The sequence below is a fragment of the Hermetia illucens genome, chromosome 3, assembly GCF_905115235.1.
Source record: "Hermetia illucens chromosome 3, iHerIll2.2.curated.20191125, whole genome shotgun sequence".
In the NCBI taxonomy this organism is placed as follows: domain Eukaryota; kingdom Metazoa; phylum Arthropoda; class Insecta; order Diptera; family Stratiomyidae; genus Hermetia; species Hermetia illucens.
This window is the reverse complement of record NC_051851.1, coordinates 66,932,222-66,958,064: the sequence shown is the minus strand read 5'-3', so window position 1 is coordinate 66,958,064 and position 25,843 is coordinate 66,932,222. Positions and strand designations below refer to the sequence as shown.

At 35.5% G+C, this 25,843-nt stretch overlaps 1 protein-coding gene across 50 annotated transcripts in view; it reads right to left on the bottom strand.

The window, feature by feature from the left end:
• Nucleotides 1-25,843, bottom strand: part of LOC119652349 (calcium-activated potassium channel slowpoke) — a 260,042-nt gene that overhangs the window by 11,858 nt on the left and 222,341 nt on the right. For 22 of the 50 annotated variants that reach the window (XM_038056381.1, XM_038056389.1, XM_038056392.1 and 19 more), the window contains 4 exons: nucleotides 12,694-12,768; nucleotides 11,179-11,211; nucleotides 3,982-4,138; nucleotides 2,860-2,925 (listed from right to left, as the gene is read on the bottom strand). In XM_038056381.1, the coding sequence (XP_037912309.1) occupies nucleotides 2,860-2,925; nucleotides 3,982-4,138; nucleotides 11,179-11,211; nucleotides 12,694-12,768 (331 nt within the window). Of the gene's footprint in view, nucleotides 1-2,859; nucleotides 2,926-3,981; nucleotides 4,139-11,178; nucleotides 11,212-12,693; nucleotides 12,769-19,947; nucleotides 19,969-25,420; nucleotides 25,472-25,843 lie in introns of all 50 variants that reach the window. The other 28 variants (XM_038056427.1, XM_038056424.1, XM_038056420.1 and 25 more) reach the window with 9 other exon arrangements.

The following is a 25,843-nucleotide window of genomic DNA, read 5'->3' as shown; positions in this document are numbered from 1 at the left end:
AGAAGGTAAGCAGGATTGGGCTAAAGATAAATACCAATAAAACTAAATATCCCAGTCGGGCTGGTCCACGCACTGTTCGAATTAGCATCAATATGTTGATCTATTTGTATACCTAGGAAGTATTGTTTCTTCTTCTTGATGTTGCACAACAAATTAACAGTACTAACAAAAAATTGAGAAAAGCAACTACCTTAACACTAACATCAAGTTGAAACTGTTCCGCGCCGACATACTCTCTGTGATATTATATAGGAGTGGTACATAGAAAGTGACTATCACTGCCCTCAAATCCTTCAAGCTTTCATCAATTGTTGTCTGCTTCGTGCCATCTAGGCCAGAATATTATCGCACAGGACTCTTCCAACGGTACGACTATATCGATTATTAAGCACGCTCGTTCTAGTAGGACGTAGGAGTAAACCAGACAGGGATTATTGTGATAACACTGTAGTCGGTGGTAATAGTGTGATTCCACAGTGGTTTGAGTACATTATTTTCCAGAATTCTTAGCGGAGTATACTTATAATAAGGAGGGTAGTTTGCCATTGGATTACACTTCAACGGAAGGTTTTGATGATTAATCTTGCAGACAGAGTTATGACGGCTGGTGTACATGATACTGATACGATAAATTCGTCCATTCAGATGTTATGTGCTGGGTGGTCCCCTGTTCACATTTTTACATAGCTTCCTCATGGATGATGAGTCAATTACTTTCCAATGTCAGCTTTAGTTATATTAGGCAGGGATTTTGTGAATGAAGGCATAAGGTGTGCTAGCTACACTGTTTCTAAATTGCAACGGCTGCATTGGCTTCACATACTTCTTCACAACTCTTCAGTTTAATCCAGTTCGATTTTTTTTCCCGACTTGAGCTGTTGAGATTTTTGTCAAATAATCTTTTATTTTGCAAGAACAAGGTGCTGTCTGTCTTTTGCTGAAGACTCTGTCGAAGATTTCAATTATTGACAGACATGGTAGTTTTAAACGATATTCACAACACATCTATGCACTCTTGCTGGTGGATTTCCAAGATGCGATTGTGTAACACGACCAATTTCCTTTCTCAACTTTTCGACGGTTTTTTGAGTCGAAACACAGATAATTGCAAATTTCTCCTGTGTTATTCACTCTAAGATATTGATTGTGAAGACGAAAAACCATGGCTAACGTAACGTAGATCATGCAGTGGCAGTAATCTCGCTTGACAAACGATTAGCCAAAATTCTGTCAACGACAGAAATGATGTTATTAGTTGCCGACCTAATCCTTAGTTTTGGGATCTTTGGCAAAGTGTCTGGGAGAATCTTAGGATATTCTGTGAAACCGACGTGAAATGTAGTCAAGGCCTCATTACATTGCGTCGGCATTTTCAGATACTAAGTTTTACTTGACTATTGGGTGTTTTGCTTGAGTTGCTCCTTTGACCAGTCCGGTAAATAGACGACTCTACACTGAACTGAAACTTTTTAAAAAAATTGCTGGCTAGAGTTAGTTATTATTCGCTATAACCCGGTACTGATTGACAAGGCTATAAATATATATAGCCCGAATCATATCAATCAATATCAATCAATTTTCCTATTGTTGTTCGAAAAGACAATTTAACTAGCGTAGAAAATTAAGAGTATATCACACCCTTCTGTGATAAATCTTTGTGGTATGAATTCCTATGAATGAAATGCAGCTTAAAATGTGCAACTACATATCTGCTATTCTAACGCCCGCATAAATGCATTAGAAATGGAGTTTCATCATTATTTCATAAATTGTTGTAAAATAGTTGTTTTACTTAGGTTTCCGAAAAAAAAACTTTTTTTTAAAGAACTATCAAAGTGAAATTTTAAATTAGAATCGAAAATAGCCTATCAAATATACTCTTCGTTTGAATCTTGTTCACGTCTTCATGATGTAAAGCTATTGACAATTTACTATTAATATTTACTTTAAGGGTAATTAGGAAGTATCGAAAGCTTCCTTTCTGATGAAAGATACGATGCTGAAGGTTCAGATAAACAAATCTTTTATATTGATTTTGTATGAGTAGGAAGCTGATTATACAAAAGTTATCTTCCGCAATTTGGCAGCGACCTCCTGATAACGGGGCAAAATGATTTGCTGCGTGTTTTGGGGCGGTTATATCAAATGGTATCGGGGTAAATTCATATAATAAAACGGTGCAAAGAGCAATCTATTATCGAATGTTTTAAAATTATTTTACTCCTGAATAAAGCCAGATATTTTGTACACCTTGAAAATTCCCAGATATCGTTACATCACCTAACGACCATGACTCAATTTTCTGTTGTTAATTGGTGACGAACTCATGCAAAATACTTACATTCAAAAGAAAACTTGCCCAAAAAAGACACTTTTCAACGAGAATAAACACATTAATTGCACTAATAAATTCATAATTGCGTGCTAACAAGCTGTTAACATGAAAGTAAAAGGGTCCACCAGCTATCATAATTGTCACTCCATGGAAAATAAAATACATTTTATTGCAATAACAAAAACATGCATCTAAATTTTTCTCATCAACCGCCAGAAACCTGTTCTAGCTACATCGAAAAGAATTCAGATACAAATGCCAAACGAGCTAACGCTTCTAGCATAAAAAGGTTCGAAATCCTAAAACGGAACTACATAACACTACATGTCGCCGAAACTACAGAACAATTTTAAAACTTAGTAAAAAAAAAGGTTCGAAAGAAAAAACAATTAAATCTAATAACAGTTTATACTACGCATGTAAAAGTGAAAGTATTTTTTAGAGTAACTTAGTTAATATGTATTAAAGGCACAACGAATGTAAAGAAAAACAAGTTAAGGTCAAAACTTGGTAAAGACGCATACATGAGCTTTTTCACTTCGTAAGCAAGTTGATAGCCCGCGTACGGATTTGCTTCGGGTTCTGCAGGCCTGAAAAATTTTAATTAGCCAAAACAAATATTTTTTGTTTGTTTTCATATTAACTAGCATAGTTTTAATTAAATCGTTATTATTTAAATAAAACTCGGCAATTTAACTACTTGTCGAAATTTAAAATTACATCTTTTCGGGAATTTCATAGATAAATTTTCTGATTTTATAGCTTTATTACGTACTAGTGTTATGAGTTGGTGGTCTGTGTTCTGGTGTTTTTTATCATGTATTCGCAAAAGCCCAAACTTAACAATTAAAATTAATAAACGAAATGATGAACTTCAGTTCACAGTGGCATTTAAACGGAAGGAAAGATTGTATAGTATCTACTAAGGGAATCCAAATCTGGATGTGATACAAACTCGGTCTTTTAAATTTATGATTCAACTGAATAACAATATTGATCGGCGACCTAAAATATACGCGAGCAGGCAATCTAATAAATAATAATTCAATTTTCAGTTCTTTCTGCTGGAACACCATTCAACAGCAAAAAGACCACATTAAATTTCCACCGTGTCAAGAAATTTCACTTCGGTGTGCTATGTACGTTCCGGTTATGATTAATTTACCAAAAATGCCACTATGATATGAAAGTGTACATTAAATATTAATATCATCACAAACAAACAGACAAAAAAAAATTATGTAATACCAAAACAGAAAATGCAGTATGATTTCACTTTGAGATTTTCTACATCCAATTCTGCTTAATTCATGGAAAATTTACATTTCTTTTATGTTCTATATTTAACTCAAAGTGAGTTCACTATAAAAGCAAAAATACATTTCGATTTAAACTCAGCCTCATGGCAATATTAATATATGCTGTTCCCCTCATTTTCATATGTAATATTATTACTTTATCTATGGTTCATTCTTTTATGTATCATCTAGAGGTAAATTGTATCGGTAAAATCATTGTGAGTTTCATAACAACAAGGATCTTAAAATCAATTTTCTTTTTTTCTCATATAAATAACGTGTAAGGTGTGATTGAAAACGAATATCAAAAATGATCTTATTAATCCCAATTAAACTAAATCAAATTACCTATTATAGCTAGAAGGTGAAACAATATTATCGGCACTTTGTCGATTAACAGGTTTCACTTTGTTAACTTGTTTCGTCGTCGAATTTACGTGTAGAGATGAACTAGTCGTTACACCATTCGTTGTCGAAGACGGAGCTCGTCGATTTCGATTAATTACTGCAAAATAATTCAAAAAGTAAAAGTTAAATTAAGATGTGATTTTTTCAAGAAATTTTATGGATGTGAAGCAGAAAATATTATGCATCCATGATGCATACAATACGTGGAAAATAGCGATGAGAAAGTTTGCAAAATTGAGTAGTTTCTTGAATTTATCAAAATTCATTGGTTACAATTCTGATACAGCCAAATTTGATAAATTCGGTGCTTCGTTTGGTTGTCAGTATTTCTCAAGCTGTTATTAAACGCTGAAGCTAAAGTTTATTTTTTTTTCCGTTTTTATAAAATGCAATGTTCAAAATGATGTACCACGCCCACTTTCTTCCTTGCAGTGGGTGGAATTAACCTATGGATTTTCAAGTCTGGAGGAATAAAGTATACTTTTTCTCGAAGTTTTAGAATCTGCGGCATCCTATAACTTTGGCAGTATGACTTTTCAGAGATACTTCAATAGGTACAACAACTGTATTGCTCCCAAGGCCTATCATAAACATCATGATTTGTATTAATTTTACATGACTTTGCAGCAAGAAGCAGCAGAGCAAAGGAGGACGAAAAGTCAAGAGTTCGGTTTCGGTAAACAGGCAGCAAGTTACAAACAACCAGGTGAAAATCGGAGTAGTGAAATTGTATTATCATTCGGATCGCCCCCTTCCACGATTGATTTCACACCTATCTGGAAAAATTCGATCACAAATGCAACCACGTTCATTAACACATTGATTACTACCACGTAAAGATGTGCAGAAAGCACCTGCGAACTTAACTGAAAAGGTCCGCCTACCAGACGCCATAGTTTTTCTCCCGTGAAAATTCAACGCTTACCCAGGCAGTTTTATCTCCTGTTTATAATCTTCTTGCTTTGCAGTTATTGACAGAGGTAGTTTTTGGGAAGTTTGAAGAAAATCTACAGTATTTTACTCCTTAGAGGGTGGTACCTTCAATATATTATAGCGGCCAACCACGTTCTCGGAGTGGCTTTCCTAATTAGCCAAAAAAGGAAACCTTTTGTTATCGGCTTTGAAAATATAAGTGAAAAGCCATATACTCTGCGTTAGCTTCACGCCCCTACAAAGGAGGCTGCAGAATTGGAAAAGGATATCAGAATCATACTTGGAGATTTTAATAGTCAAATAAGGACGGAGCCAGTATTCAGGCGATACGTCAGCTAGCATAGCTTATATAAAAACACAAATGATGAGGGACTACGGATTATTCAGTCAGCAGTATCGAATGAAATGGTTGTTGCTAGTACCTGGCTTGCGCGGAAAGTAGTCCACAAACATGCATGGGCCTCTCCAGACGGGACCACTTTCAACCAAATTGATTATGTGTTGATTGAACGCCGCCATCTCTCAGCCGTTATGGATGTCAGAATATATGGGGGCCAATATAGACTTGGATCACTATCTTGTTGGCATAGTGCTCCGGGCTCGAAAAACACTTACTAACACTCAAACTCGAGAAGTACAGGGAGCAACTTCACCAGGCGCGGAAGTTTTACCAGCAAGTCAGCAGGATGAAGCCTTATACACCGCCGTGACCATCCTGCCGAGACAAAAAGGGAAATCTGATTTGGGACAGAATGGGCATAAATGGACGAAAAGTTGAGTACTTTGAACTACTGAATAACCACAAACCAAACACCTGCTCCCAATATAAAATATGGAAGAAACAGTCCGTGCATTCCATCGGCTTACAAACCATAAATCACCTGGAGTCGATGGAATTAGTCAAATATGGAGGCGACCAACTGCAACAAGTGATTGATCAACTGATGCTCAACATATGGGACAGCGAATCAATGCCTGACGACTGGCAACTAGGCATTATCTGTTCCATAGATAAAGAGTGGGATATCACGCAGTGCAACAATTATAGAGGTGCAATCCTTCTGAGTACTATCTATAAGGTGTTCTCCGCTATCTATCAAGATCGGATAGCCCCATACAGCTAGAACGTCATCAGCCGATATCAAAGAGATTTCACTCCAGGCAAATCAGCAACGGATCAGATTTTTTCTCTGCGGCAAACGATGGAAAATCTGTTGAAAGATGTCCATCTTTTCATCAACTTTAAGGTCGCCTATGATAACATAGCCAAGGTACAACTGAACACGGCCATGAAACAATGCGGTATCCCGACGAAAGTGATAAGACTGATTAGGCTGACACTGACCAATTTACGAGGCCAGATAAAAGCAGCAGGATCACTCTCCAGACTATTCAACATTAACAATGGTCTAAGACAAAGGGATGCAATATTATGCATCCTCTTTAACCTGACCGTCTTCAATTCCACCCAATCACTGGCCTATTCTGATTCTTATGGGAAGAACAACCCGAGATGAATAATTTATCCAGATCGCGTAGATAGTGCGAGATCTTGGACTGCACATTAATGAAGGCAAATCGAAGTACATGATGGCAATGTCAGCACCAAAAACCAAAGAACCAAAACGAGACCAAACGAGAATAATAAAGATAGGAAACTACAACTTTGAGAAAGTTGATAATTTCTCCCATCTTAGGCTGAAAATCACAACCGATAACAGTTATGACGATGAAATCCGCGCACGGTTGTTGGCTACTATGTTAACAGAGCCTATTTCATCTTATAAAAACTCTTTCCCTCGGAACTTCTTACCATAGTGTTAAAGCTCTTACTGTGCCAGATAATGATCTTGCTAGTCCTTAAGTATTCCGCAAACGGCGGGACCCCATGTAAAAGTTTTGCTACTGTCAAGGAGTTTTTACGTTTCCCGTTGTCAATTATGGAGCAGAGAGGACAGTAGGCTTAACCCAGGAGTATCTTGGGCCAATGAAAGAAAAAAAAATTACAAAACTTTATTCTTGCATGCTCGTTGTACAACAATGCTTATGAAATCCTTAAAGTCCTTAATCCCTTCACCAAGTGTATCTAAGTATTTCTGCTGCATTAGTTATACTTTGTTGAAAGTAACTTCGCCGTTTTTCTTCGAAAACACATATTTTGATCCTCGTGAAGTAGGGTCATTGCTTGCATTCTAAATTTTTCACCTCATTTACGAGTAGGTTCATCAAAAGAAAAACGTGTCGGAAAACTAGAAGCTAGACGCTTCAGATATGAAAAGTTTTATGGATATCTTCTATAAAAAAATTTTAGTACGAATTTGCTCTAACTAGGTTTGAGGTCGTAATGCACACGTATATGCTTATATCATGTTGGAATATTCACTTTAGTGTGATACTAAAATTCGAAGTACTTAGACTTAACCAGGTGTGGCGATTTTGACATATTATAACTTTGCTAGCAATAGTGCGATTACCACCAAATTTAGTACAATTATGCTTTATGTCATAGCCTTTACTAGTGCAAAATGATTCTAAGATAAATTAAAGCAAAGTTTGCAGTTAGTTACCTAAAATTATATTGATATTATATTATTTATTTAAACAGATATCGGTGGGCAAGGTATTTCGCAGCCAAGACACAACTTAGTGATTTTTGACGTCTTTTTAGACTTTTCGATTGGGTTACTTCAAGAATGGGCCCGCTATCGCGTTCCACCCCCCGCCTTTTATATCAAAACAAAGAACTGCTCTGGAAAATATTATACGAGATCTTTTACTTGATACCCAATATGACTATATCAAGTGAAATAATGCATGACAAAACTTTACAAATACAAAAATCAAGGGGAAATTACTAGTAGTGGATATTACCAGTTCAATGAGCCTGACATCCGGTAGAGCTCTTAATTTGCAGCCCTTGGATATATATGTATACTAAGAATATTGAAATGAGAGCAGTTAATAGACTAATTCGTCTAGATCCATGGGGAAACAATACATGTGTGAAGTGCAAGACATTGGAAGAGTTATTTGGAGAAATGAATGCGGTTTTTAAAATCCTTTTGATTTTCAGATCCCCGCCCCTCACATTGGTAGAATATTTAAAGTTATCCTCAAACTTAGAGAAAACTAGGATTAATCAAAAGAATGCATTTCAGAATGTACTGAGCTCTACAACACCGATGTCGCAAAACAAAACAGGATTCTGCAGCAGGAGTCAATTTTTCGGATAAAAACGGGACAATATGCAACTTTCAGGTTAAGATGTATGCGATTCCATGACAGCAACCTGGGTAATAAACAAGTGATTGAAAGACAGGTTTCACTGAGTGTATTGAGCAGTCCTTTAATCACCTGAAAATCGTTCAGTAACGTGGAAACCTTTAAAACACTATTTCAACAGCTAATACAGTGGAACTACTCTGTGTGCCTGATCACTCTCATGTACAGGCAAATGAAATCTCGGATGCTTTAGCAAAAAAAGATTTATATTTCGCCTATGTCGGGAGTGGAGCAGGCAATTGGAGTGTCAGTGTCATTGGCTAATGTTGCTCTCCATAAACTGCGAACAAATTTCTTATAATGACAGGCGATACAGCTTTAATGCTGTTAGACACATTAAACATTTTCTGTCAGAGCCAAATAAACAGACTGCAAAATTTATTGTCGAAAAATAGAAAAACTAGCAGCATTACTGTGGGCATTATGAGTGGCCGTAATTAACCAGCTGGACATATTTTAAAAATAAGGATTCCTCTGGACACGACTGACAAAAATCTTCAGAGGCTATGCTTCTCCTTCACCTCCAATACACACACATTACCGACACCACGAACATGGTATCCGGAGTAACTCTAAAAGAACTGAATCCAGTTAATATAGGGTGCTGTTTTGACGTTTTTCTGGCTTGACGGGCTATGATGAACAGACTCAGTCTGGAACAGCGTTTGCAAATTGTTCAAATTTATTTAAAAAAAAAAACTCATCGTATTCTATGGTTACATGTGCCCTGGAGGTCAGAACCGTTCAGAGCAATCAGTTTGAGAAACTATGCACCGTTTTCGCATAACCGTTACTTTCAACTATAATACAAATATACACACATCCTATAAGACGTACGTATAACAGCAATTAGTGGTGAACAGCATAGTGTTGATAATGAACCAAATGTGTTAATTTTCGTATCATCCACTTTATGGAAAGTTTTGCGTGGAGATCTAGTGTACGACCTCCGAACATTCAACTTGTACACGAACTGACGCCTCACGATCATCATTTATGCCGTACATTTTATGAATGAGCACACTCTAGGTTAAATGGCTACGTCAACAAACATCCATATACCGGTTAGAAGGCATCAATGTTGCTGACATGTGGTTTCAGCAGAGCAGCGTCACATGGCACACTTTGCGCAATAGAATTTATTGAATGAAACATTTGTTGAACGGACCTGTTAACTGGTGACCCCGTTCTTGAGATTTGATTCCTTTTGATTATTTTCTCTGGGGTTATGTAAAGATGCAGACCTACGCTGATAGACCAGAAACAATTGAACACTTAGAAGCCAACCTTCGACACGCTATAGCCGAAATACAGCCTGATTAGTGCGATTACGCCATATACGCGACAGCCGCGGTTCTGTCCTGTATTTCGGTTTAAAGTTTCTATGTCTAGAAAACACAAGATTCTCGGATCTTCATACAACTGTTTCGTGGGAGACATAAAGTATGCCTGAGGAGCAGGAAAAAATTGCGATAGGCAAGAATAATAATAGGTACACTGAAATCTTGTACACCGATAACTCCAAAACAAAACAAGGCTCTGGAGCAGGTGCTGTGCAGTGGTTATGCTTGACGTTACAATAGTAACTCTTTTCATTAAGTCTGCTCGCTCGGTTAATCGAGAGTTATGTATTTCTCAGAGAGGCGACATTGTGGCTACGTACGCGGAGAGGCTAGTTGCAGTAGTTAAACATTCGACGACCGTGAAACTACATAGAAGTAAAACCATTGATATAATCAAGTTATGCAAGTTGCGTTCATCGTAGGAATATTGAAGTGCATTCTACTATATGCGGCTTTTGTCAGGCCTGGAACTGTGGATAATGCTGTGAATCGGGGGAATGTGAATTTGGCATACTGACCATTATCTACTAAAGATAAAAGAGATTTTCCCTAACTAACTGAGGTTAATCTAGGATTGAAAAGAATATAAAACCATAATGTAAATTTAGAACGCCAGAAATAAAAATCGCCCTATTTTCTTGTGGTCTATTCAGCTAACTTAGATTAGATGGAAAAACATTAACAATGTTAGTTCCACATTTAGTACATGTTTGTTTGAAAATTCAAATTATATTATATTCCCCCAAAACTAATATTTTTCGAACCAAGCTTGCGTAAATGAACGAAAGCAGGATGCATAGAGACTGAGAAGTAGCCAATAGCAATAAAAATTGTTTAATTTTACCAACAAACAGGGTGAACAGGGTGAAATGTCGAAATTAAGAAAGGTTTCAGAAATTGCCCATCGAGACCTTTCATTTGATACCTCGTACGACTATATACGATGTACGTACGGACCCCCCCATAAATTCGTAATACGATGTAGCTCGCTGTGTGAGCGTTCACAGTTCCCCGCTTTTCACCAAATTTGGTGTCAATCGCTATAACCGTCTCCGAGAAAAATGTGTGTGACAGATAGACAGACAGACACACAGCAAACCGATTTTAATAAGGTTTTATTTTACACAAAACCTCAAAAAGAATTAGGCAGTAATTATATTATAGTCGCGACTGAAAGGAATATGTCCTAGCTAAAAAATTTCGCACATGGGCCTAGAATGAATCGCTGTTCACCTGGAATAATTAGGTAAGTGAAATTTCACTCCAATTGACTTAAGTTGATTTATGATTAGCTACAGCGCCTCCAAATTGCAATAACCGTTCCACTTAACAGTTCAAAGGTTAATAGTTTCCACGCATCGTAGGGGCGCTGCAGCTCATCAGTTCAATTTGTGTGAAAGTATACTTAATTAGTTATTCCTTGCACCACCACCAAAATTTCATTATCAGCAGGAAATTTTTCATTTCCTCACTTTTCCCAAAACCATGCATCTTTCAATCAAATACTTTTATTAGAAAATTAAGCAAGCAACGAACACTGTTACAACAACTAAAGAAACCCAATACTAATAATACTTACAATTAATATCCTCTCTATCTCTCGTGATTTCGCCTGTAAATACAAATTAGATTAAAAATCGGCACCGAAAGGTAAGGCAATAGTGTTATTGGGCTCAGTATTAATTTTATCTTCATTTACTGTACAGTATTTATACTTTTCAGATATTCTTTTCGATAGTCAATTTCTCATTGATCAAAATGAACGATTGTAGCTTGATAATGTGTTACTTTAGTCATACACTATACGAGTAGTATGTATAGAGATAGCAACAAGCACAAATGACAACATCAAAATAATGATTATGATAAATAGATACTGTATAACAATTATGACGTTAATATATATCTAATTTATAATATATGAACTCAACAAAGTAGCAAATTAAATAATGAACACAACTAAATAGATTTACAATAAATCAACGGAATCGTAGAAGTATCTAATCTTTAGAGTCTGAAGTTATCTTTCAATTTTTCTCTTTGTATAGTTTATAGTAGTAACAGTGGTTTTTATGCAAAGAAAAGATACAATAACTTTATACAATATTAACATTTAAAATATTACATGCGTTTAAGTATTTAAGTAGAACCACTAAATACTTGACAATTTTGACGAATTTTTAATTGGGATTTGTTTATGTTTCTGAGTCCTCCTTGGGGACAAAATCAAAAATACCAAATTTAGGAGAAACAAATGGTAAATAAAAGCTGAGTGCCAATTGATACCAATTGGGGAGTTGAACACATCCACTTTCAAGTCGCAAGTGGGTTTTGTAGTTGATCTGAATGAACAAGAAAAAATATCGCTTGTCGTGTAAGCCATCAAATATTGTCGAATTATTTTTAAATTTCCAGTTATGTCAATAAAAATAAAAGCAAAAGTGACCCAAATCACAAAACGAGTATACAGGACATATAAAAATATAAAAAAATCAAGAGAGGATAAGAAGCCAAAATGTATAGACAAAGTTCAAAAGGAGCATAATGAAAGCGATTTGGTAATTTTTAATTATTCATCGTTTTGTGGAGACTTTATCGTTTCAATTTTTCGTGGTCATCACAATTTTTTTTTAGATTTGGTAATTGTGTTGTGCATGTATTTGTTGTATGTATGAGTTTGAATGTAGCTAAGAGTGAGTTGAGAATTACGTAATGTAGAGGTACCTATCTATCTGAGGTAATGATGTACATAACTCTATGTAGGTGGAGTTCAAACAAAATGTCAATTTTAAGTCGACAATAAACACAAATGAATTCCAAAGGAAATGATCTGGACTTTCTTTGTTAATATAATGTAACAAACAAAATTCTACCTCTTGAAGAAAAAAATCAAAAAAAAATAAAACTATATGTAATCACTGTAGAACTAATGAAATCTTATTTAATTGTGTACATAATTTGCTAATTTTTTTTCTTTTTGTTAATATTATTTTTCGTTCCCTTTTCTTATTATTACTATCTGGTAAAGATTCAAAGATTTTAGTAATAAATTTTGTGATTGGATTTTTTATTAAATTTTCTTTTTTGCTTTTACCCGATGTTATTCCGCGCACATGCACCCTTTTGGGTAGTTCTGGTGGAGTGAATGTGGGTGCGGGGTGATGATCATCTGGAAAACATTGATCAAAATCAAAACCTCAACGCCGTTCATTGCATCATATTTCATTATGTTTTAGGTTGGTTTGCTTTCTAATTCAATTTGAAATTATTGATTTTTTTGGGGGGAGAAAAAAATAGAATGGAAACTATTCAGAAGAAATTATGATATTTTCAAGGAATAGTTTCTAAATTATTTTGAAGAAAATAAAACAGACTTCAAAATTATATTAAAAGTAATAGGTAGTGACCAATTATGCGGATAAAATTTTATTATTAGTCTGATTTTTCGGTTAGTATGATAATTTAGTACCAATTTTCTAATTGCTTTTATAACATTGTTCATGACCAAAGATCTTCAAACTTGTTTCAAGAGTGTACATATGAATGTGGGAATAGAAAATGTGTTCATCTGAAAACCAATTTGTTTGCGAAACAAAATAATGTAGAAAAAATTCATAAAATATTTAGTACTGAAAATGGAAAAGAAGTAAAGTGGCAATGGATTTGGTAACTCATTGAAGTATGTAAATTATCGATAACACTCGTATGCTTTTGAAATTTATTTCATTATGACACCATAGAGTCCGAAGCCGCATTGGATTAACCTATTGGAAGGATGAAGTTTTCACTAACTCTAGCATTTTCACTTTAGTGTAACTTGCCGCCCGGTGTCAAAACCACGTATCTCAATTTTGATCATTCATACTTAAAAACGGCAATTAACTGGTTACTGATCACGACTTTGAAACCAAAATCATTTATGTTGTGCTTGTCACGAATATTAAAGAAAATAAATTTTTCATAACCCATTATTTTCTCAAAACTATTATTTACAAATTCGACGAAATGAGCTTCATATTGAGTCTAATTCAGGTAAAGGTACGGAAAACGAAATGTCTGCTAGGCGACATAGCCGTTCTAAACCTGGCCTAGGCCCATTATGAGACAGACAATAATTCCATGAGAGACTTCTAAAGACTTGAAGAAAACTGAGGGACGTATGTATATACCTAAGTACATATATGGTGGTAACAAACTTTAAGGAATCTATGAAAATCCATGTAGAACTGTCAGGATAATTTCCAGGCACTTACTGTACTCCAACTGTAGAATGCAATCGCTCCACCGAGAAGAATGACGATGAAGACGCCCGGAGGCCAAAGACCAGCATCCAACGGTAGTACCATAAAAGAAGAAGAAGATTCAGCAAAATACTGAAGGTCAAAAACAGTAATCGGAAAGGAAGAGGTCTTTGGGTTGAGGCCAACGTCAAAGTCTTCACATAAGTCAAGAATAAGGTTGAAAGCAGTAATGTAAACCTTATTTATAATAACAAAAGCAACCGTCATTAGCAGTAATGGGCTCCTTACTAATTCGGAATGTTGAATGAGTAAACTCTCTCATGAATTTATCCTTCAGAGCTTGCAGGTGTGAATGCACCGATAATAAAAAACGGATTTTCCATGAAAACTGGGAGACGGGGTTCTGAAGAATAAGGCAAAGATTAAAAGTACTAACTTTTCGGTTCAAAGTTTGAATAGTCAACTCATATGAATTGATAATCGAAAATACATGAATTTAATGGGAACGTACCTATGAATGAAGTAAACATTGATCGTAAGTTAATTCCAAGAAGGACTTTTGTTCTAAGTACAGACTGAAATAGAGAAAGTAATTGTTAATGGATTAAGTGTTCAAGTGTTCAATCTGCAGTGACAGCCAAGCTGCATTGAGAGCATGGAGTAGTCCTTTGATCACCTCGAAAATCGTTCAGGAATGCAGAAACCATTTGAACTCTATCTCTAGATTCAATGCGGTGGAACTACTCTCGGATGCTTTAGCGAAAGAGGGGTCAATCTCCCCTATGCCGGGACCGTAGCCAGCAATTGGAGTATCAGTAGCATTGGCTAAGTCTGTTTTCAAAAACTGGGAACAAGCTCCCATAATGACAGGTGGCAGAGCCTAAGTGCTGCTCGAACACACCAAACTTCTCCCACCAGAACCCAACATACGTACCGCAAAGTTTATCCTGTCGAAAAGCAGGAGGACTGGCAGGTGTATTGTGGGCATTCTGACAGACCACAATTCACTAGCTGGGCATATGTTCAGAATAGGAATTACTCAAGATGATGCGTGTCCCTCCTGTTATGAGGAAGCGGAATCCACGGAGCATTTCACCGGAATCTTTGGTGCCGATGTTCTCCAATTGCGATGGGTAGCATCACATCCACTAACGGAAATCCTGCGATACGTTAACGAATCCGGAATATTCCGTTAGACGAGGGTGGCGAGTACAATGGGCCAACACGGCCTGAGTGCTGAGAAGCCGTAGCTTCTCCCCCACCATACACATACACACACACACAAGTGTTCAGGCCTCAAAACAATTGTGAACTTCTAAACAACTGAAGCCAATCCAAAACTTCCTAAAAGTTAACATTTTTAACATACAACAAAGAGAATATTTTTATAAATTAGAATTTCAAATTCAGCGTGAGAAAGTAAAGAGTATTAATGAAACTAGCTCAATCTCCATCGTCTGAGATAATAGACAAATTCTCTCTCTTCAGCAGGAAGTGAAATAGGATGTTTCAGCTTATTCGTCAAAGAAGGAATTTTCTGTCATAACCACAATCGCTGAGTACCTCTAGAGGCAAGCACTTCAATTCAGAACGGATTATTCAGCGCCGGGGAAGACGACCTTACTATTCGATATGGAGACTCTACACGTATTCAACATCGAATAACAGAATTAATTAGTAAGAAGTTCAGACGGGTTGTTGTGATAAAGTCAAAGATAAAAACTGTACTTAACCTGAAGTAGAAAATCATAGACTTAGCCCTTAATTTGAGGAAAAGTAGCTGAAGAAGAGAACAAAAGGACCAGAAAATTAAGCTAGGGCTGGCTGGAATGCCGAGGACTAATTTAGCGGGGTTTATTGAGCGAAATCTACTGAAAACAATAGAAAATAATCAGGTCAGAAGTACGAATGCCGAATTCAAATTTGATTGTAATTGGAAAAATAAAAAGCGCCTTTGCGATGCATATGACTAAATAATTATAGACATCTTGAAATTATCAGAGTAAATCATCCGTTAATTCCGCTAAATTGGATATCAACTGCCAACAGCCCACAAGATTAAAATATAAGTTCGATGGAAATCTAAGGCAAATCGAAGATACCAGAACACTAAAGAGCATAATAGGAGTACATCGGGATGCAAAGGTATGACCATTCAAAGATATTTATGTTATCCTGAACATTTTGTGGGTTTTCATATTAGTCCGAACTAGTCCGGTTTGTTCCCTAAATATTGGAATTCCACACGTCAGCATTACTGATGTCGAAACGAATGAAATCCAGTAAAGCAACAGGACCTGAAAATATCATAGCTGAACTCTGGCAAACGGACAACTGGGACCTAACACAATCGGATTATTGAGGAAGGTAGAATATTATACGATTGGCAGGAAACCTTGATCATTCCAATATAGAAAAAGAGAGGTAAAATAGTCAATTACATTCCGACCCGGTTACGCCCATTCCATGAAGATTTTTGAACTCATTTTTTACAATCGTATTCGCGACATCATTCAAATAACCGTGAAACAAGCCGTATTTGGCAAGAACTGTGGAACTGCTGTAGAAACATCGTGAAAAGCATCACCTTTTCTAAATTGCATTTCCAGACCTAGCGAAGGCATTGGGCACTGCACCACAGAAACTCATATTGTATATTCTGTGGCAAAACCTAGTGCCAATGAGCTCGGTTAAATTGTAAAAAGTATATCAAAGACACTTCGTGTCCCTGTTATCAAGGAAGTACACTCTCACCACCCGTTTATTCTCTTTGTTCTCATTCAAGTCCTGAAGCAAAGTATTGGTTCACTGCAAAAACCTTTGCAATTCTTAGTATGCAGAGGAGAACTTCAATAAAATGATTTTCCACTAAATGTTCTCATTTTTCAGTTTAAAGAAAAACCATTTCGTAAAAGTGGATATACTTTGTGGCAACAAAATTTAAACTTTCCTTTCTGTTTTCGTTTCTTTTACACTAAATTAATTTTAATTTTCAAGCTAAGATTTTTAAATAATACTAGTTATAGAATAATTGGAATTTTGAAGAGATAAAGAAGTTGAAAACGTAAATACTGCCACATAGTATTTTAATATGATTTAACTGACAAGAAAAACTATCTGGAGAACGTTTCTAAAATTCCTTGAACCAGTTTACTTTGCTGCAAGAGGACCGTTTCGACCCAAAATCAGAGGTAAAAAGTGTGTGCTGCTAGTCATTGAACACTTCACAAAACAGTCAGTAGTTTTCATCACACCAAGGGGCAGAAGGCTAATCGTCAGTACATGCTTCGACTTATAATATTTATTTATTTAATTCAGTTATACAAAACCAGCCATAGCAACGTTGCAAAGTCTGAAGAGGGCGTATCCATCACAAAAGAAACGTTCTTTACTGTTATAGAGAAACCAGATTTATACTAAGATCGAGATAACTAGAGTGGGGAAGATCCTTTAAAAAAAGTAGAGTGAGTGAACTTCCTTTCAACCGATTCAGTATCTGACAATTGCAAATACGATAAGGGAACTATATAACAGAAATGTGCTCAAAAGCATAGTGGGCAAAGGAATTATAATATTAAGGTTGATCGAGAAATGGATGCCCATGAACTGGTAGGAGGAACATAGGACGACGCCAGACATTTTAGAAGCGACACCTTTCTAAGAAGTGCGATTAGAGCATCTTTGTGATGTGAATCGATAACAAAAAATAATTTTAGATCGCCTGCGTATTGACTGCAGAGGTAATTAAATAAGGATCGAGGGTCATTTTTGAAAAGTAAAAACAGGAAAGGAACAAAGATGGACACCAGGTATTCCAGAAAAGAGAGAAAGAGAGTTGAACCATTACCACTGGAAGAGACAGAACATACACTATTATTTAGGTAGGACTTCAATCAAATGAGAACAATAGATGGGAGGCCCGATCGCAGTTTATTGACTAATAAGTGGTGATCAAAGGAATCGAGCACTTTGAAGAAATAACCGTAAATTGTGATTTTTTCTTTCATTCAGAAACTTTACTTTAAAGTTGGTAAATTCTTACAAATTTGCGACAGCCAACCGCTTCGATTTGTTGTTCCTTCACAAAAAGATGAACCGAATAAAAATAAAGTAGGAATTTATATATCTTTAAAGATTTTTGGAGATAGATAAGAGTAATCTCACCCGTTTTGTGTATATGATATAAGCATCTTTCCACCTAACTAAGATTGTTTTAAAAAATAGAAAAGGGAATAGAAATGTAATGTTTATACAATATTTATTAGAAAAGAAGTTTGGAAGACCATTGGGACCACTAGAGCCATTGATATCAATCCTCGCGATAACAAAGAAGTTAAAGCCAAAGCTGAAAAAAAGATAACGGAGAAACTCGCAAGCTGAGTGAGGAGAATTAGAAAATCAATGAACGTTGAACAGAGTTGAAATTTTGAACCTCCTAAGCGACAGAGATTTTCACGACAAACATGATGTTGAATTATGAGGGCATGTACCATGAACCGTTGATAATTTTTCACTCATATCATAGAGGCTGCAAACACGTCGTCTTTCATATGCAAGTGTATACAAGTCAATGCTCAAAGACAGGAATTATTACCATAATAGGCAATTTTGCCCATTCAATATAAGTATTTTCAAGCACAAATGATTAGGGTTTCGTGAAAGTTGATTGTCATTGGAATTATTCAAATGATCACTTACCATTGTTTTAAATTAAATAGTAATTACAATTTTTCCTGATGCCTTAATAAAGCTAATTCAAGTGGATGAAATATGATTGTGGTAAAGTAAAAAATGTAATAATATTTTAAATGTAGTCCTTTGAAGCAATGTTATAAAAGTAAAATTTATATGTAAAATTTATCACCCTTTTTGTCACTTCTACATAAAAGGTCAGTTATAAATATACACTCCATAAAAGAACGATACAGGTTTCGATCGTTCCAATTAAACTATAATTTAAATAAGGTATAAAGGTATAATTTTATTTGAAATTTCATTATCTTAAACGTAATTGTTTAAAAAATCAATTCTCATTATAACTCCTACTGAAAAACTAATCTTGCTTTCCTACTCAAGCGTGTGTTCATAGCAAAGGGAATTCGGCATTGCTTGCTTCTAGTCACTTTGCGCACAAATATATTTGCTTTGCATCTATTTAACTGGCATTTCTTGCAATAACTGTGTTTAGCGAACTACTCGAAAAATATTCTTAAAAATATACCTAAAACATGCAAGATTGCTGCTACAAATGAAAAAGGAAACCAAACCAAATATGAATTGGAAGAAACTTTTTTGCTGGCAGATCATGCGATTTTATTGAAATTACCTATGTAAAATCTTAGAGGGGTTTGGAGTGAATGTGTAATGGAAATAATACTTTAACTCAAAGCAAAGTCAAAGAAGAGAGTGTGGTAGGACGGGTGGTGCCATAAGAGTTGTAAAGAATGTTTGATATTTCATCAAATAATGAAAATCAAAAATGGGGATTTGGTAAAATAATTTGTGAATTGTGGTGAATTTTTTTCGATTATACACGTGTTCCATAGAAACCTTTAGCATTTTGATTGTGTACAAATTGTTTATTCTACTTAGTTATATACAATAAATGTAAGTTTATGGACACTGCTTTATAATTGATGCTAATTAATATTGTATATTGGCATTAGAGCAGTGACTAGCAATTGTTTTCACATTTCCTGGTTATTTAAAACGTCTGCAGTGTGCATCACAATTTGTTCTTTACATATTACCAGTGTCGACCGAATGTGAGCAGGCTTTGGAAATTAGTGCGTCGAATGTGGTCCGTCTCAATACTGGATATCAGATTTCTTGCTAAATTACCCTTCATGTGATCAAGGCAATACTTGCGATGAGCTTTATATTATCTTGTGAAAAAAGTATTGGCAAGTGTAATATTATTAACACAATAATCTATCAACTTTGAACATTGGTGAAACAATAACTATGTTAAGAAAGCCGACGAATATTTTACTACAAACATTTTCTTGCCCCAAAACCAACTCATAACTATGTCAAATAAATGATAATCATGATTATAAAAAACTCGGGACATAAAATAATCTGAGAATAGGACGCTCTTAACTTACTTGCAAATATGTAGTCATCGCCTAAGTCCATAGAATTTGTCATTTGATTTTGGATTAGTCAGGGTTAAGCCATTTTATAAAATGGTGTTTACAGATAATCATATAATCAAAAAAGAAAAAAAAAAATACAGTAGAGTTTGAAAAGGAAAAGGAAAATGTCATGAGTTTTTAAAACATATATCTATCTGATTGGTAGAAATTTATGTTATTCACTGTTTATTGTCATGGGGTGAATATTTTAGACACCTATAGTTTTCGTCTTAAGCAAGTCGTGTTTTCCAGATATATATAGGAACATATACATATGTATATACGTATGGCAATTATTTCGGATAAGATTTTATCGTAAGTTGCTTTTATATAATTGTACACTCCTTTTAAATATTTTTATTCTCGCATTTAGCAACGGAATAGAGCAAATCATAATTCAATTCAGATTTAGAATAACAAAATAAACTTTCTTCCAAGAACCCATAAAAATTTACGACAACATTGAATAGGTAATATTTTTTTACAAATTACAACAATTATGAATGTACAACCATAAGTGTTAAGTGCAAGAAAATCGGAATGTTTTCTTCCCTGTTTCTTTCAATGTAATTTCTAATTACTCAAGGTTAGGCTTAAGACATAATCTACGTTATAATAAATATATAACAAAGATTTTTTTTATAGTATTAGGTGTAGTTGAGTAATTTTAACAAGTCGGGCAATTGGAAGCTAAACGCTTCAAGTATGAAAGGTTTTGTGTATTGGTTATATAAACATTTTTGACTCGCAATGTTTAATATTTGTGCATTTAATTTGTCAAACCGTTCATTTTAGTATGATACTGACATTCAACGCTTTAGAATGCATCAAATTTGCACAAAAGTGACAAATTAGATATAACTCTGTAATAATAGTGCAATTTCCACCAAACTTGGTAGTATTGTGCTTATAAACTAAGATAAACTTAAAAGGGGTTCCCAGCTAATTCCTAGAAAATATACTTATAATGAATATGACGATATGGACCACCATATTTTCAGATATATAAATTCGGTAATTTCTCAGAACAGATCCTTAAAGTACCGAACCCTTTTCGGATCCCCGTACTCCTCCCCTCTATAACTAATGTCAAAACTACTATCGGTTTCGAAAAGAACTAATCGAGACCTTTCGTTTCATTTGCTACATAGCTATACACAGTGTGTACGGAGATCCCCCCTAAACTCAACGTGGAACTATGTTACTCACTGCATGCAATAGGATTTACAGATCTCACCTTTCTATCAAATATCGTATCAATAGGAGTAACTGATTCAGAGATAATATGTGTGGGAGACAGATGATAAACCGATTTTGAAAAAGTTTTGTTCTATAAATCGTAAAAATGGTCATCTCAATTCAACTTGGCTCTTTGCAGGAAAATGTAACATTTTATAAATAAGGAGTGCTAGATGACTGCATAGGAAAAAGAATAGTTACCTAGCATCCAAAACATACTAAAAGACCTTGTAATATACGGTACTTGATTCAAGTTAGAACATTGTATGAGACACTCTATAACCTGGACCTTGTCTCGGTTTAAAGTGGAATATCTACGAGACTTGAAAATTACGAGCAAATATAAGGATGTCCTTTGCCCAGGAAATTTATGGCAAGCATAGTTTGAAGTAAAGCCTGTAGAGTGAACAAGGCCGAGTTTGTCAAAAACTGTCGAGCTACTCACGCAATACACACTATGCTGTTATTTATGGAGAAGCTTTGTGAAAATCGTCGCCCCCTCGATACTGCATTTCTGGACCTAAGGAAGGCGTGTCACACAAACGATCTGATATGAATTGCAGCAACAACTAATTCCAGTGAAAGTCTTGAGCTGGGTCAAACTGCTCCACCACAATCTTAAGAGTAAATTTTCAAGGGTGGCAGATACATCAAAACCGCGTCAAGTCGGTGTTCATCAAGAAAGCGCCCTGGATGCACCCCTCTAAATATTATGATTATTATGGCCACTATCACATGGAACTTCCAAAGCCTACATCGCCCTACATATCCCACTCTCCTCATAATGTGTTTCTAGCGTCACATAACGAAGGTGATCCCGAGCACTTTGTCCAAAAGTGTAATGATCGCCTCATGCAGAAAGGTCGGCAACGAAATCTACGTAAAACACAATTTTTGATGACCCGCCCTAATAAAATAAGGATTATCGCCGTCAGCAGAAATGATCTCCCAAGAACTGAACAATTTAAATAACTCGGATCAATACTATCAGAAACTGGTGAGCTGTATTATGGCGTCCCACATCTAGCGCTCTTGGTGATCAATGCAGTAAAAAACGTTTTATAGCCAAAATTTTCTGCAGTGTCGTCCGCCCTGTTGCCCTCTATGGGCGACTACCAAAGATAATGAACGACGAAACGCGGCAATGGAGACAAAGATATTACCATGAACCAGTGGTGTGGCATGCCATAATCACATTTGAATTGAGGACACCTGCGTTCGATATGGAGCTCCATCCATTGTGAAAAAAATAGGAGGGATGCGACTTCGATGATATGATCCAAAAAGCCCGGTTGCTGAAAAGGAATAATTTAACTAAAAACAGTCTGGAAGGAATATCAATAAGGCTCATTCATATTCGAAAAGCTACTCGAGGAGATTCGAGGCATGCATGAGATAAGGAATATCACGCGTGACGTAAATGATATTTTCAACGCATTAGTGAATTTAGCTGTCCAACGCTGATAAACCTCCATAACAACCATGTTTCTATATATGTTAGCCATATGTCTGTTAGTCACAAGAGGGCAAATGATGGAATAGATCATTCTGGTGCTCCATTATTCCAAGGTGGCAGGCGAGTTGGTTGTACAAATCAGTCGAGGAAGAGTGAAAACTATTGGAACATCTTAGAGGTGAACTGAGGAGCATTGCCAGTAATTGTCAATGATGACGGAATATGACTGACATAGGGGTTAAAAATAACGATAAGGAAAGCATGTTGATCGACATCTTCTGACAAACAATAATGCAAACGTGCCTTGGTCAACATGAAGAGCGATAGCATGGAAAGCAAGCATGCTTGAACCAATTTCTGGATATCAAATATAATCCATTGTATGAAGGAGTGGATAAAAAGAAACTAAGTAACTTAAGTGTATCATTATGGCCTTGAGTAGGGCACACTAATACACTTCAAGGCCCATCTACATATGTAATTCGATTTCGGAAAGAATCATTTGGGAAAGATTATTTTACAATATTTAATTTACAAGAATAGAAAGCAGCCGAGCGTCTTTTTTTTGTGGTCAAAATTTATATTATTTAAAAATAAAACATTAGATTTATTATTTATTAAGGGCAATGATTTTAACATACCCCATGAGGAACTTAGCGGTAGCCATATACAGGAGACGAAACTCGAATGCAAATTAGGCCAAAAGTGCACATTTCGGATTGAGGTCCAATCAAGGTTGCGGTGTGTTTGTACATCTCCTTCATGTATTCTGTGCCGCATTTCTATAGCAACTGGCATCTTTTTGCGTGTGCATGTCCATGTAACCATATAGAAACTCACAAACAGTTAAGTGAAAATTGGCACAGTGATGATTTTGATATTATTTGAATCAGCGCATTCTATGTATCGTTTCGAAGGAAACGAAAGTGGGGCGTTAACTTAATCCCCTATCACCAACACGTGTTCCCGATTTACTGATACAATTATTTATACGATACGAAATGAATGCTTCCCCATGACGGTATCTTTGATTTGACACTCCGCTTGAAAAGAAATTGTTATAAGAGACGCAACCATATGCACTCACATAGTTAGATCGTCACACAACTGAGAAAGGCATTAATTCTACGAGAAGTTCCGCAGAACGCCTCTGCAAACTTGATTCAAAAGCTCCACCCACCGCCATGCCATCCTTTTTATCTCATAAAGAAATTCAAGGTTTATCTGGGCAGATTCACCCCCAGGGTATATTCCTCTTGATGACATTGAACATAATCTTTAGCTTTGGAGACAACAGAGAAGGCTTTTCGTAGTGAAATGAAAAACAGATTTTCCATGAAAATTCAAAATGCAGGGAAACGTAAGTATGACGTGATGAATTAACTTCATCATAGAAATAACGAAACATAAGGTTATAAAATGCTGGGATCTGAGTGGTGTGACCAATTATCTGCTGTTATGGCTCTGTGAAACACAACTGAAAAAAATTTTCAATACCACCAAAAACGGGCAGAATTGTTTTGAATAGATAAACAGGGGATATTTTCACCAATCAAAACCTACTTGAGAGAATTGGAATGGAAAGTTATATTCCACGCGCTATATTTACCCGAAACAGCTCCTTTGTTTGATGCAGCCAAATATATTTTGAGAACCCGTCGCTTCTTATGAAGGCATCCAAATTTTAGTTGGATACATCGATCTTCTTCAATGGTTTGACTTTAGTCAGATAGGAAATTTGTAAATTTCCTAAAAGGTGGGCATGGTTGTACCGGCACGAGTTGTATATTTGTTTAATAAACGTTGGTTGGCCTCGTGAAAAAAGGCGAACATTTCCTCCCATACCCAAGATAATAACAGCCAGATAATAATAGAATTAGTGAAAGTTGGATAATTTGTTGTTGGATTTAGTTTAAAAGTGGGTAGATATTTGTACATATATACATGCGGTGGTAAATAGAGTGGGAGTGAATATTTACATAATAAAGATACTTTTGAAGAAATCCCGATTAACTTGCACTTTTATATTTTTTACTAGAAATACATTTATAGAAAATCTATCTTACTTCCCCCATATTTATATTTCACACAGATATACGTAAGTACACGTGAAAGTACGATGTTAGTCATAAAAACGTTCTAGAAAATTTCATTGTGTATTTTTCATTGAAATGAAGAGAAACTAAAACTATCCACGGAGTACATACATATATGACACATATCAACACATTGAAAGTAAAATGAGAAGAAATTATTTAAAAAGGAATCTGTATAGTCAATTATTTCCCGGGCAAACTTTTCAAAGTGATATGTGTGTTAGTTCTTATAGCGTTTATCGTCTGTAAAATCATTGACCATATTTGAATAATTGACAGTACAGAACTTTGATCCTTTCTGGGAATAAAACAAGAACATCGAAAATATCGTCACTAGGGAAACACCTACAAATTAAGGATAAATAAATAAATTTTGGAATAATTCTTTTGATTCTTATTAAATACTGCAGTGACGATATCAACACTCCATATTTTACACTAATATATACTTGGCAAACGTGTTAGTGACAGTGTGTTAGTAAATTCATGTTGATCACCACCAATTTTTGTGAACATAAAAGTTTTTCATCATTTTTATCAACACATATAAATTACACATAGATGTCTGTTTTCATATTTCTAATTACAATTTCATATTGTCTTTACTAAACAGAAACAATAAATATAAATATAATAAATAGAAGATACGTACTTGCACGTCCTACCAATTGAACGGCACGGACGCCTTTCCTGAACGTTGCCACTGTGGTCAGACAAAAACATATTTAGGGTTGTAAGAGGTTCAACAGATAAACCAAATTTTCTAAAATAAATACTACAAACTAAAAATGCTTTCAACAAAAGTAAACTAGTAAAACCAGAAAACCAATGTCAAAAACTATGTCAAAAAAATCACATAATTACAAATTATGTAGTCGTTAGTCACTAGCATTAAACGGTACAGAGGGAAGTTATTCCTAAATATGTATTTAATCGTGGGAGGCCTAAAAGCTTAAGGTTTTCGTCCTGCACAAACGATCGGCTTTTCGCTCACAATTCTCCATGGAGTGAAGCAAACTTTAAACTTCCAGGTCCCAACGCAGAATTTCCCGAATCATGTTCTATGGTTAGCTTC